Below are 12,896 nucleotides of genomic sequence, written 5' to 3'. Positions count from 1 at the left end.
AACATCTAATCTTTTAAGATAAAAAATTTATAACTAAAAGATTGGCATTAAGAAAGTTGAAATGTCCCGTAAGTAACGGTGGAATCGCCTATATATATATATATATACATATATATATATATATATATATATATATATATACACACACAAAAAAAAAAGCTTAGCTAAACTCTCAAAAAATTACAACAAAAAAGAATGACAATCAAATATTCTTTACAATATATATATTTTTTTAATGCTATTTCAGGAAGAAATATTTCATTTCAACAGTGTATCTTTAATATTCTAGAAATATCTTTGGGCAAACCACAACCACATGTGTACGTCATTTTATTACTTGTCAATTATAGCTTGACATGTCGAATTCCGGACAAACTTTTGCCGAGTTGTAAAAAAAAAAATTTCTTTTGAGCGAAAACGTAATCCTAAATTATTTTTCTTGCTTCAATTGTCGCTTTTTCTATCAAAGCACCCAAGTCGAATAATGCGCCAGACAACTCAAAAAAAGATAAGAAAACAACACACTGAGTTTGAAAAGGGCCAAATTGTGGCATGGCATGAAAGTGAATACACTGACCATGAAATTGGAAAAAATTTGAATCGATAGTGCACTACAATTCGAAGATTTTTGTTCAAGTATTATTTGACGGGAAGTTTTAAACGCAAAGAAGGGAGCGGAAGAAGGCGTAAAACAACTGCCAGAGAGGACAGATTAATTATAAGAGAGGTTCGAAAGAATAAAAAGATAACAGCGGCTGAAATAAAGAGAAATTTTAAACTGAATGTTGACGAACGGACGGTTCTTCGAAGGATCCATTCTATCGGGAAATTTAATCTTACTGGAGCGTTAAAAAACCATTTAGTTCTGAAAGTAAACGGAAAAAAAGACTTCAATGGGCAAAGCAATATCAGAATTGGACAATCGAACAATGGAAAAATGTTTCATGGAGTGATGAGTCCCCATTTTCTTTGCGCTCTGTGGACGGTCGCGCGTTTGGTGGTTACATAATGAACGTTACGATCCATAAGTAACACAGCCAACAGTAAAGCACGAGAAAAAAGTGAATGTATGGGGATGTTTTACTTCATCGGGTGTTGGTCGTTTGTATAAAGTTCCTGGTATTATGGACAGTAAAATGTACAAACAAATCTTAATTCATCAACTGATACCTAGTGCAAATGAGCTCTTTAAGGATAAAAGTTGGGTCTTTCAGCAAGATAATGGCCCGAAACATACGGCAAACAATGTGAAAAATTGTATGAAGAACAAATAATGGTTCTTTCTTGGCCAGCTCAAAGTCCTGATCTGAACCCTATCAAGAATCTCTGGAGTATATTGGATCAAGGAATCAAGACAAGAGCTCCAAAAAATGAAGAAGAGTTGTTTCAAATTCTTTAAAATCAATGCATTATGGTTTCTGAGACGCGAATTTTTGACATAAGAAAATAACTTCAATTTAAAGACAAAATAGCTAATAATCTTTATTTCTAAAGATTGGCAATATGTTCTAAATATTTCATAACTAAAATTTATATCTATTGTAAAAAATATCGTTAGATGAATTCATATTAAAAAAATCAGTTTAATTTTTACTAAATCTTATTATCCAATGTAATTAAATCTAAATAGCTAACGGAAATTAAGTCCTCGTCGAAAATTACATCGTCATAGCCGTCATCGCTTTCACTTCCCTCTTCGCTTTCGCAATGTTGATGTTGCGAGGTATTAAATGGCATTCCTGTTAGTAAACTTATTACTTCAGAAGGAAGAGGTAACTTAAGATGATTCTGAAATCTTCTATGTAAGTTAATACTGGATATGATAGGATCTGAGGTATCTAAGGCTTTATGAAAAATATCTTCTAGATTTTTTTCTTTGCTGGTTTTAAGAGTATGAAATTGTCTATCATGTTTAAAAACTTTATGTCTGGCTTCAGACCCTTCTTCACCAATATAACCTATTGGTAGTACTGTTTTTTCTAGAATTTGTCTACCATTTATTAAAACTTTATGTACAGTTGCAGGCATTGGATACCAAGCATATTTAGACATAAAATGTTTTGCCGGATCAAAACAATATTTTTCAAATTTATCTAAATTAATCTGATACTGGGAAGAAAGATCATCTCGGCTATAATTTAGTTAGTATTGATGGTTTCCATGTGCTGAAAAATCACTTCATCTTGTAATTGTACAAAACGTTTCACTGTATGCTCTAACAAATTATTTAATGGTATTTGTGCTATGATATCGGAAATTGATATACCATTTGGTCCACATGCTGATTTACATTTCCAAATCTCTTTGTAATCTGGATACTTTTTACAATTTTTGATAACTCCTTGTTTGATGTTTTGATAGTATTGTTTAATGTTTGATACTTAAATTAGAATCCAAAATTAACTCTAATGCTTCTTCGGCTGTATAACGTACTGTTTCTTTTTTTGGTGAAAATATATATTTTTAAATTTTAGTTGGCTGAGATGGACTTGTGTTCAATTCTTTTAGAAACAATGCTAAATCACGTTTCTTTTACTGACGTGCAGCCATACCAGCTGCTTGTAATATAAGAGCTGTTTCGTATAAATATCCCGGCACAACTCTGATGCTTCCTATCTTTTGGCCCGATACAATTTTTCCGTATATGATAACCTTGGTCGTCCGTAAGATGTTGATGGAATTGATTGACTTGAAGATGTTGATGGAATTGCATCATCAGTAAATATAATTTCTCTTTTCAACCAATCTGAATTTTTACTTTTAAATCGGCATGTTGTTCTTTGACAATCTAACCATTTTCGTTCAAAAGAATTGCACAAACTACGTATTTTCTTTTCAATATTATTGCTAATAACTACTGTTTCATCATTTCCAACTATTTGAATGACATGCTCAAAAACATTTGACTTTTTCTCATTTATATCTTTCACTTCCAGCCTTACATTAAATAAGTCCTGGTATTTGAAATGGAACATCACGGCAAAAAAACAGATACATTTTTAATTGGGGCAACTAGGGGCAAGTTTTGAAAACTGGAATATATTCCTGAACATTACCAAAATTCAATCGTGTAAAAATATTTTTGGAGAAATACGGAGATTTTTTTAAAAGTCAAATCAAAGTTTTAAAAAATGTCAAGGAAGAAAAAATTCTATACACGCGCTTATTTCTTTTATGTAATCAATGTAATAATGCAGTATTTTAATTTAATTGAATAATTTTAAAAAGTATATACTTGTATAAAAATAATTTTCTTTACAGCAATCAAAAATGTTAATTATTTCAAAAGTTATGTATTATTAAATTTACAGCTCACTTTGCGCTAACTCACTGCAAACTAAGCTGAGATTAAATATATCCTCAACTTGAGTGCATATTAAAAACAAACTAGGCAATTAATTTAAAAATAGACCTCGTTTATTATCACTTTCATGGGTTTATTTTAAGGTACAACATAAAAAAAATCTTTTTTATAACTTAAAAAAAATGGGTTTCTGCCAAAAAATCGGGTCTCAGAAACCATAGTGCAATGGAAGAATATTTCTGGGGAACTCTTACAATCAATTGTTGAGAGTATGCCTCGTCGGTGCAAGGCAAGTGATCAAAAGCCGTGGCTTCACCACAAAGTATTAGTTTGGGCTATTTCGTTATTTCAATGAAAATTCTCAAATTTTCGTCATTTTTTTCTTGTTTTTTTTTTTTTTTTATCTAAGAATCAATGCACCAAATAAAAATTTTTTGTTTAATTTTCTCTATATCAGTTGTAGAAATTTAGTTGAGTTCTCTTGCATATCTATCTAAGCTTTTTTTTTTTGTCGGACACTGTGTATATATATATATATATATATATATATATATATATATATATATATATATATATATATATATACATACGCAATTGATCATAACCCTGAATTTACCATGAGATTTATAACAAAAATTGAACTAAAAGTTTATTGAATTACCATCTTAATGAATTAAGTAACTATTAAGTAAAGTTTTAAAAAGAATTAAAGTAGTTTTATGCCCTTAATGTTTTTAAAAGATGTGGCTATGAAAATAGCCTTTTATGTTCAATATTTATGTTCATTTCTTTCACTTGCTTTCTTTATTTCAAATTGCAATAAGCGAGTCTTGCAGGTTTTCTCTCTGATCTTATGTTATTCAATAATGCTTTTGGCATAAGAAAATGAACGAACTCTTATAAGTAATGTAATTAAGTGCTCTAGTAAATTCTTACTAACTTCAGTTGATTATGGATTATTGCAAACTTGTTTATTAAAGGATAAAGCAATATAATTTTTCGACATGGACTCGATTAGAACTTCAGGATCTAGTTTTGTGAAAACTTGTGTTGTTTTTCTATAAAAAATATTGTCGCATTTCAGAAAAAAATCTTGAATTGTTGTTTACTTTCCACTAACCCCCTCTATCTCTGATATTTGCAAGTGTCTGAGTATCATCTTCCATAACCCTGCAGCGCAGTCAAATTGAAACACACTATTGGCTGTAGTTACATATATTTGTACTAGATTTAAATTTAGTATACACTCTCTGAAAAAAATATGCAATAAGAATTGTAAACTCCTTCTCTCTGTATCAGTTATTTCCTATGTTGTATTTACATATTCAATTAAATTTGGTGTTATATCAGAAAGATTGTTTAATATAAGAGAAGACATTTCAGTGAGTAGTGTATTACTCAATGTTAGATCACTGAAGTGTGAAGCAAGTAGATTTTCGCTCAACAATCCATAATAATCTTGATAAAATTAATCACTATTGCCAGTAAATTTTTCTATAGACCAGTTGCAAATGTTTACATTTTTGCCGTAAACTAACGAATGCGCAGTAGTTGGTAGGCAAAAATATAAAATTAACAAGAATTCTAATTCGGACAACTTAATAAAGTTTCATCTAAACCATGTCTTCTTACTTCTATTCTCTTGCTAATCCTGACAAAGAATTTTATTTGAAGAAGTTGACATTAGAAAATAATCTTTTGCTTCCCGATCCTTCTGGTATCGAAGAGAAATTTTGGAAAAACAATGTTAGTTTGTTTCCTGAAGTCAGTTATGGTGATATATACACATATTTAGTAGAATCACAAAGTTTATATAGCAAAGAAAATATGAAAGCGTATAAATCCCTTGAGGCTTTTAACTATTTTATCTGTGGACACGTGCAAGATGTTTTTTATGCCGATTTAAATGAAGAGTCTGAGTTTTGTGCTTTAAAAACAAAGGTAAAAAAACAATTTTAGTGAAAGCTAAAATATAACTTATATTTTAGATATATAATATATGACTGCAATAAATTTTAAACCAAATTAATGTTGTTATTTTAGGTCTTACCAAGTCAAAGACAAGGGAAAATAACAGCAATGTATGATGGTTGGATTTATGTTCTTAAGGGGGCACAACCCCATAAATAAAAAAATCTTTAATTTTGATATTTAAATAATTTTTTTCTATTTATTAAGTAAATTCATAATAAAATTAAAATTTAAAAAAAAAAATTAAAAAAGAGAAAGGGTTGCCCTGTGGGCCAATTTTTAGGGGGCAAATACTTAAAAATTGACCATTTTGTGGCAAAAATACTTCAAAATGCAGAAGGTCACATAGAATAAAATTCAAAAACCTCAAAAACTTAACAACTTACTTATTCCTTGGGGTCGTGCTTTATTTGTTTGAAGGATACAAAAAAAATGATATTTTTATCCCCCATAATGACCGAAAAATCGTTATATTTTATTTTTAACACATATATTCTTATAATTTTGAGGTTAATTGCACAACCTTGTACATAATAAACAATCTGTCAAAATATGAGAAGTTTTAATCAAACCATTTTTCAAATATCTTTGCCACAGTCAGGCAAATTTAGGAAAATGTGGAAATCTTAGAAAAAAAGGTTTAAAAAAAAAAATTGTTAACTCTATTTTTGATAATAATTATATTTATCTGGAGCCTTTTTATCTATTAAGTATTGCACTGTAGACTATATTCAAACAATAGATGTACTTTATTTATCAAAAGTCTTATATAATAACCCTTTTCTACTTGCGAATGAATAAAAAGCTAAAATGGTAAAAAAAATTTACTTTTCCCTGTTAAATGCCATGTTCATATAAACTGCAAGTATTACAAAACAAGTATGATAAAACTAATTTGATATAAACATTAAAAACTTCCTGTTCCATATGACAAACCCTCATTATTTTTATTTTCACTTCCCTTACTTTTTTTCGCTCCACGCAGAAACTTGCGACGCATCCTATGCTTCTCACCATTTTTTCAACTTGCATTTTTTAATCGTGAACGATTTCTGTCTTTGCAACCAAGCTCAGTGTAGCTGCCTCTCTCCATCTGCATTTTATCATATATTTTTAAGGTGGCTAATTTTCCAATATTAAAATGAGCAACTGCATCATAAGCAGCAATTTCCAACTGTACTAGTTTTACAAATGTATCTTTTGGACCACGATTCCATATTGTTGCATTGAAAGACTCATTTTGATTCTGAGTTTTGCCATGGAGGCATTTGCTGAGTAAATTTTCATCTTGTAAAGCTATAAAGATTGGTTTAACAAACTTTATAACACTCATGGGTAGTCCTGGTCCTGGTTTATAATTTTGGGTATTATTCAACTTGTCAAGATGATATTGACACCATGTACCTGGCTCCTTTGGACAAAATGTGTGATAATTATGTTCTTTTGATGATGCCACATGAAAAAGTGCAGCCATCACAACAATCTGCATTCCTTTTAGATTTCCTATATTTGAACGTATTGCAATACCATAATAGTTTTGCAGCTTATCAATAACAGCATCAGTTAACTTTCCTTTCCCTCCTAGTCCCTTCTCTCTCTTTTTTAATTCACGTAATCGTGTTCCAACGCGCTTATGGACATGGCCAATGCATTCTTGTTTAACCACTTTTGTGCCATCATAAACATTTTCAATAGGCAAAAAGCTTTTTTAATCCCCATCCCCATAAAACTCAGTGTATCGCATTGTATTTAATTCTATAGATCGATTAAAAATTTTTTCTGTGCCAACCAATTCCATTGATGGTGCAGATCCATGATGATTGTTTGTACAAGTATGGTCTGCTATAAAACTTGCATATTTCTCTACGTTTGAATGTTTCCATATTCTGGCATTAATACAAGCCTGGCAATATTTACTCATTACCTCAATATCTAGTACTCGACCTGTGTCAATACAAATAGCTGCAACAATACCGTTATTTGAACTAAATCCACGCCGCTGCCAAGTACCATCAGCAGATACACCTGCATCACATAATATATCTGCTTGACTACCTAAATGAGGCAAAATAGATTGCTGTCTGGCGATTGGATCTAGTTTTTTCAATATTCGTATTTCTTTAACAACTTGATTCATTATATTTTTGGCAACTTTTTTGATTACAACTTGATAATTAGAAGCAATATTATTGTAACTTTTTTCTGTCATAGGGGGAGGATGATTTAGTAATGTAAGAAATAGTTTCAAAGATTGATAACCTTTTCCTATTCTACGCATACTGTAAAACATTCTACTATTAATGTCGAAACTTTTTGTTTTCGATCTTTTTTTGGAAGTCCAGAACAATTTTAACCAACCACACATAGTGCACTTCAATTCAAGTTCAAAAGCAATTCCTAATTTCTGCTTTTGATTAAGCTTTACTGAATCATGTGAACACTCTGGGCACAAAAGAATCTTAAAAGTTTCAGCTAACAATTCCATATCAACTATTCGGTTGCCTGTAATGTTTTTTGAACAGCAGTTATCAACAACTTTAACCATTGAACCATTTAACCATTTAACTTTGTATAAGAAACTGTTGTTGCTATGTTTTCTTTATTTGAAACTTTAGAGTTTTCAGTAAAATTTTTAGAGTGTTGGTGACCATAAAACTTTTCTGTCTTTTAGATCGAAACTTACAAGATGATTCCATTTCAATTTGTAAATATTTTTCAACTTTTTAGTTATACTAGTTACATAAATATACAAAGCAATAGATAGAATTACGTCGTTGTACAAACAAAAAGCCTTCTGTACAAACAAAAAAGCCAAAATCAACTTTGAAAAAAAGGGGTTAAAAAGATGAAAAACAACATTTAAAAACGGTTGCTATGCGCGTTGCTAGGGTAATTTAAATAATGAACATCTAAATAAATGAAATTTTGACCAATATCAGCATAGATAGCAAAAATTTAAAAATCAGCAATAGTTTCTACGATAAATTTGAGTTAGAATAAGTGTATTTTTGAAAAATTAATTTTTTCAATAATTTACACTTTTTTAATAGGGTTGTGCCCCTTTAAATCCAAAGGATATATTTTAAATGGAAACTGCAGGTGTGTTGCTGGGTATATTTACTTAAGTAATCAAGATTGATTTTTTTAGTAACATAAATTGGTATGTTAACCTTAATAATTAAAGTTATTATACCCATAAAGTTTGGTTTTTTTAACAACATAAAGTTTTGTTATGATTATTTAGGATTGTATTATGATTATGTTATATTAGAATTATATTAACTCAGATAATTTATAATGATTAATTAGAAATAATGATTAATATAATCAAAATCTAAGTTTTTAATAACTTATATTTTAGATTTGGATCAGCTTGCAGTCGTATTGCAGCTCTACTTTTTAAAGGTGAAGCCTGTATAAGACTTGAAATCTATAAAACTGCTTGCACAAGTTTACAATGTGAATAGAATCGATCTAAAAAGTATGTTAGTCCTTCAGCATTAGCAAACATAAATTTAAGCTGCCCGAAAAAAAAAACAATTCCCCCTACATAATCAAGTAGCCAAGAATGTTGATGAAAATTGTTATTCTTATAAACAGTATGCTGGTATTTCAAAGTCCAAGTTTAATAAACTGAAAGAAATAGAACTTGATGCTGCTGTTCAAACGAGTATTAATGAAACTGATTTTTTGTATTCTAGTGAAACTGATACAGCAGAAGAAGCTGATGAAAGGTGTATCCCAGAACCTTTGACACCTATTCGAACCATTCAAATCTAGTCCTCCCTGCCTAAATACAGATAAGATAATGTAACTTTAATATTCATCTTGTAAAAGATTGTTAATTATAGTATGTCTCAATATATACTTTCCCCACATATAATATATATTTATACAATTTTGTTAAAAAAGAAGTATTCAAATACTATTTTTATATTTTAAATAGAAAATTGGTTATAATTGTTCAGAATTGTTTGATAATTGGTTAAGAAACAATACTTTTGTTTAAATTAACTATTGGACAAGTTGATTTCATAATATCGTTCGATAAGTCAACTTGTGTTATAGGAATAACACTTGAAAGTATTTTAAATCTCATTAATCTTTCAATAACACGTTCGATGTGAATTCTTAAGATAGACAATTTTCTAGACTTCTCAGCTTCCTTAGCAGATAACTGTTTTTTACCTTTTGTGGATGAAGGCCTGTACAATGTTGCACCTTTTAATGCTAACTCCTTTTCAATAAGAAATCCTCTATCAGCTAGGATACTGCCTCCATATCCTACAAAATCTAAAAAACCTGATTTTATCGTAATTTCTTTATCAGAAATTCTTCCAACCCAACCATGTGATAAAAATGTTAATGCACCAGCTGGGCTAACACCAATCAGGTATTTAATAGTATTTCTGCTTTTATGATTTGACCAGGTGATAGCTCGAGCTTTTAATTTATTTGGGCGCTGTATAAAAATCTCTGTACAATCAATTATGACAACACATTCCTTAAAATTTAGAAATTGCGATGGCATATTCTGTCGTATTGCTGTTTGCGAAGGCCATATAATTAGATATTTAACTTTTTTATCCATTGCAGGGATCCAGTTTCTTAAAATTTTGTTACCAAAATTTTAAGAAACTGGATTCTCTTCTGATGTTAAATCGGAACGAGAGATCTTTTTATAGCTCAGGTCTTTTCGCACTTGTGTGACTTTCTATGAAAAGAGAAAGAATCCAATTGAATATATTTCCGTTTTTTAGACCAGTGATAAAGTTTAAATCACCAGAATTAAATTTCAGTGAATGAAAATCGCATGCTGCTCTTCTTTTCCAGTAATTTAGTTTCTCTAATAATTTTAAATTTTTTGTTATCTGATTGTTAAGTTTTTCTTGAATTAATGATGCAATTTCTTTTTCATTAGTTTGAGTTCCTAAAAATATAGATTTAATTAAATGAACTATAGTTTTATAGAAAATTCTAATTTTTTTATAAATAAAAACAATTAATACTATAAGTACTAGTTTTTATTACCTTTATCGACAACAATTTTTGGGTTTTCCATTACAGTTAATTCAGCTTCAGATAATTTATTATCTTTTCTGTAATTTAATTCTATCTTTCTATGTTTTCGATTAACTGATCGCTCGTGTCTTATAAACTTTTCGCTTGTATTAGTTTCAGTTTTATTGAAAGAAATTATGCTGGGAACGTAGTCAGGGTGTAATGGATCGTTTGATTTCTTTCCTATAAGATGTTTTTATTAGAAACCTCATAAATGAATTATCTTTTAAAACAATCGTATATTATACTATACCTGATATAAAATGGAGACTGCATGATCCGAAGGTGATCAAGATTAATACCGATTGCGTATTATATTATTTTTTGAAGATCAACACCGCTTTTGTTACTTTTTAATCAACATGTTCTTAATAAATTTTTACTCTATTTATACAGTTTTGATCGGTTAAAAATAGCTAAATTATTTTTATCAATCTTCATAAATGGGCTATATATAGCACTTATTTTAAAGCACCCAAATACCACAACCACGCATAATTAAGATCGGAATGTCCCATAATAAGTTAAGTTACAAAAATAGCGTTAACGTAAATTTCTTCCGATCACTGCATATATGAGCATTATCTATTTGTGTTTCAGTCCATTTATCTCGTTTAATAGCTCTGATCCAAAAAACCCTTTTTTCTTTTTCTTTTCCTGTTGTTTTTCCAAATGGAATTCTGTAAAAACTTAAACAATCTCCTTTTTTTTTCCTACTTGAGCAACCAAAAACACAACAAGATGCAGGCATATTTCAATAATGTTTTGTTTTCATTTCATTAATGTTTTGTTTTCATTTCAATAATGCTTTGTTTTCATTTCAATAATGTTTTGTTTTCATTTCAATAATGTTTTGTTTTCATTTCAATAATGTTTTGTTTTCATTTCAATAATGTTTTGTTTTCATTTCAATATTTTGTTTATTTTCTTTTTGCCTACCAACTGTTGTTTTCTCGCAGCGAACACAACGTTTCAGTTCTACATTTTCTCTTCTCCTTAATAACTCTCTTTACAAAAAGTTTTCCTTCAATTTATACTATACAAAGAACCTCAAATATGCTCATAAAATAAACCACTTCAACTATATTTACAACATATCAAAGAAACTACGTCAATCAAATCCGCCGTAAATAGTTTCTTCACGCAATTCAATTACACTAACTACTGCGCATGCGTTAGTTTACGCCAAAAATGTAAACATTTGGAACTGGTCTATTATTGGTTTTAACTTTTGCCAAAGATTTCCAGCATCTACTGTTGAATAACTAAATTTCTCGCAAGAGAACTGTTTTCTAATATCAAATGGCAGACACAGGTCCATTTGCAATTAACTTGCACATTCTTCAACTATGCCTTTCAGCTTTAGTGGTGACAACGTATTTCACATTTTGGAAGAATCTATTTCAAAACACTCTAAAATACGCTTCGATTTATAACATTTATAGATAAACTTATGTTTCATACATTTTTTGACAGTAGACAAAATGAATGTTATCAAAAAGTTCCCTTCAATAAATTTTAAAGTTGATTTAATTAAAAGTCAGTTTACTGAATTATTAAGAGTTGAAATTTTTTAAAGAATAAAATATAAATAAAATAAAAAATATAATAAAAAATTTGCATTTTTTTTTTACGTTCTTATTAAATGGTTTATCGATTTACTAGATTCATGTATTAAATAATCCAAGAAGAAACCCCTGAGTTGTTTGTGTATACATACTTAAATATACACATGCCCACATACATACATACATACATACATACATACATACATACATACATACATACATACATACATACATACATACATACATACATACATACATACATACATACATACATACATACATACATACATACATTCATGCATGCGTGCATTAGGTATGTAAGGTTGCTACAAAGGGTATTCAAAGTGTAAAAGAAGTAACACATGGTTTCCGCTCTATATGAAAATGAGGTTCTGAAAATGTTTGTTTGGACAGTAAAGGGAGATTTTAATGAAAACCATTTTGTGACTTGAAGTGCCAACTAGTTATTCAGAGTAAGAAATCTTTTTTATTTTTAGTATTATGTTTTGTAATGAGTAATGTGTTGTGTTTAACTTAAAGGGTGATGCATATTCACTAGAGCATTAAGGAAAAATCTTCCATCCAAAGATCCACCCGAAAGTAATGTCCAAAAAGCTGTTGTTCACTATTTAGTAGGAGCTACTGATCGTTAAGGTGGCAGAAAGCAAAGAGCCATAAGAATGTCTGCTGGGATAAGTAGTTTTGAACTTTGTTAAATACAAATCATTATGAGTATAGTTGTTTTAATTGCAACCTGGCATAAATTATGTGCACAGATTGATTTTACATTTTAGTTCTAAATGTGTCTTAAAAAAAGACTTTGATGATAATAAAAGTTATAAAAAAAGAAATAATTTTATAAAAAAAGAAATAGTTAGTCCCTTAACAAACGTTTCTAAAGAAAATTAAATGTATATTAATCAAATCTCTTCGATTTTTATAAATAATAATTTAACGGGTGATGACAAAAAAATGAGACTGCGTTTAAAAGC

At 29.4% G+C, this 12,896-nt stretch overlaps 1 protein-coding gene and 3 pseudogenes across 1 annotated transcript; 1 reads left to right on the top strand and 3 right to left on the bottom strand.

Moving 5' to 3' along the window:
• Positions 1-4,073: 4,073 nt before the first annotated feature.
• LOC149888975 (uncharacterized) lies at positions 4,074-11,798 on the bottom strand (annotated as a pseudogene).
• LOC149888977 (uncharacterized) lies at positions 4,648-8,829 on the top strand (annotated as a pseudogene).
• On the bottom strand, positions 5,977-7,971 carry LOC149888978 (uncharacterized; annotated as a pseudogene).
• On the bottom strand, positions 9,261-9,866 carry LOC149888976 (uncharacterized). Its single transcript, XM_090087571.1, has one exon. It carries the CDS (start codon positions 9,864-9,866, stop codon positions 9,261-9,263), a length of 606 nt encoding a protein of 201 aa, XP_089943697.1.
• Positions 11,799-12,896: the final 1,098 nt, after the last annotated feature.

Source organism: Hydra viridissima, unplaced genomic scaffold (genome assembly GCF_058129835.1).
Source record: "Hydra viridissima isolate aposymbiotic clone 2 unplaced genomic scaffold, HvirCarnegie_v1 scaffold_5, whole genome shotgun sequence".
Classification (NCBI taxonomy): domain Eukaryota; kingdom Metazoa; phylum Cnidaria; class Hydrozoa; order Anthoathecata; family Hydridae; genus Hydra; species Hydra viridissima.
The sequence above is the reverse complement of the archived record's forward strand: the minus strand, read 5'-3'. Positions and strand labels throughout refer to the sequence as shown.

Excerpts from the sequence above, each read along its gene's own strand:
- LOC149888976 (XM_090087571.1), bottom strand. The coding sequence starts at position 9,866 with ATGGATAAAAAAGTTAAATATCTAATTATATGGCCTTCGCAAACAGCA.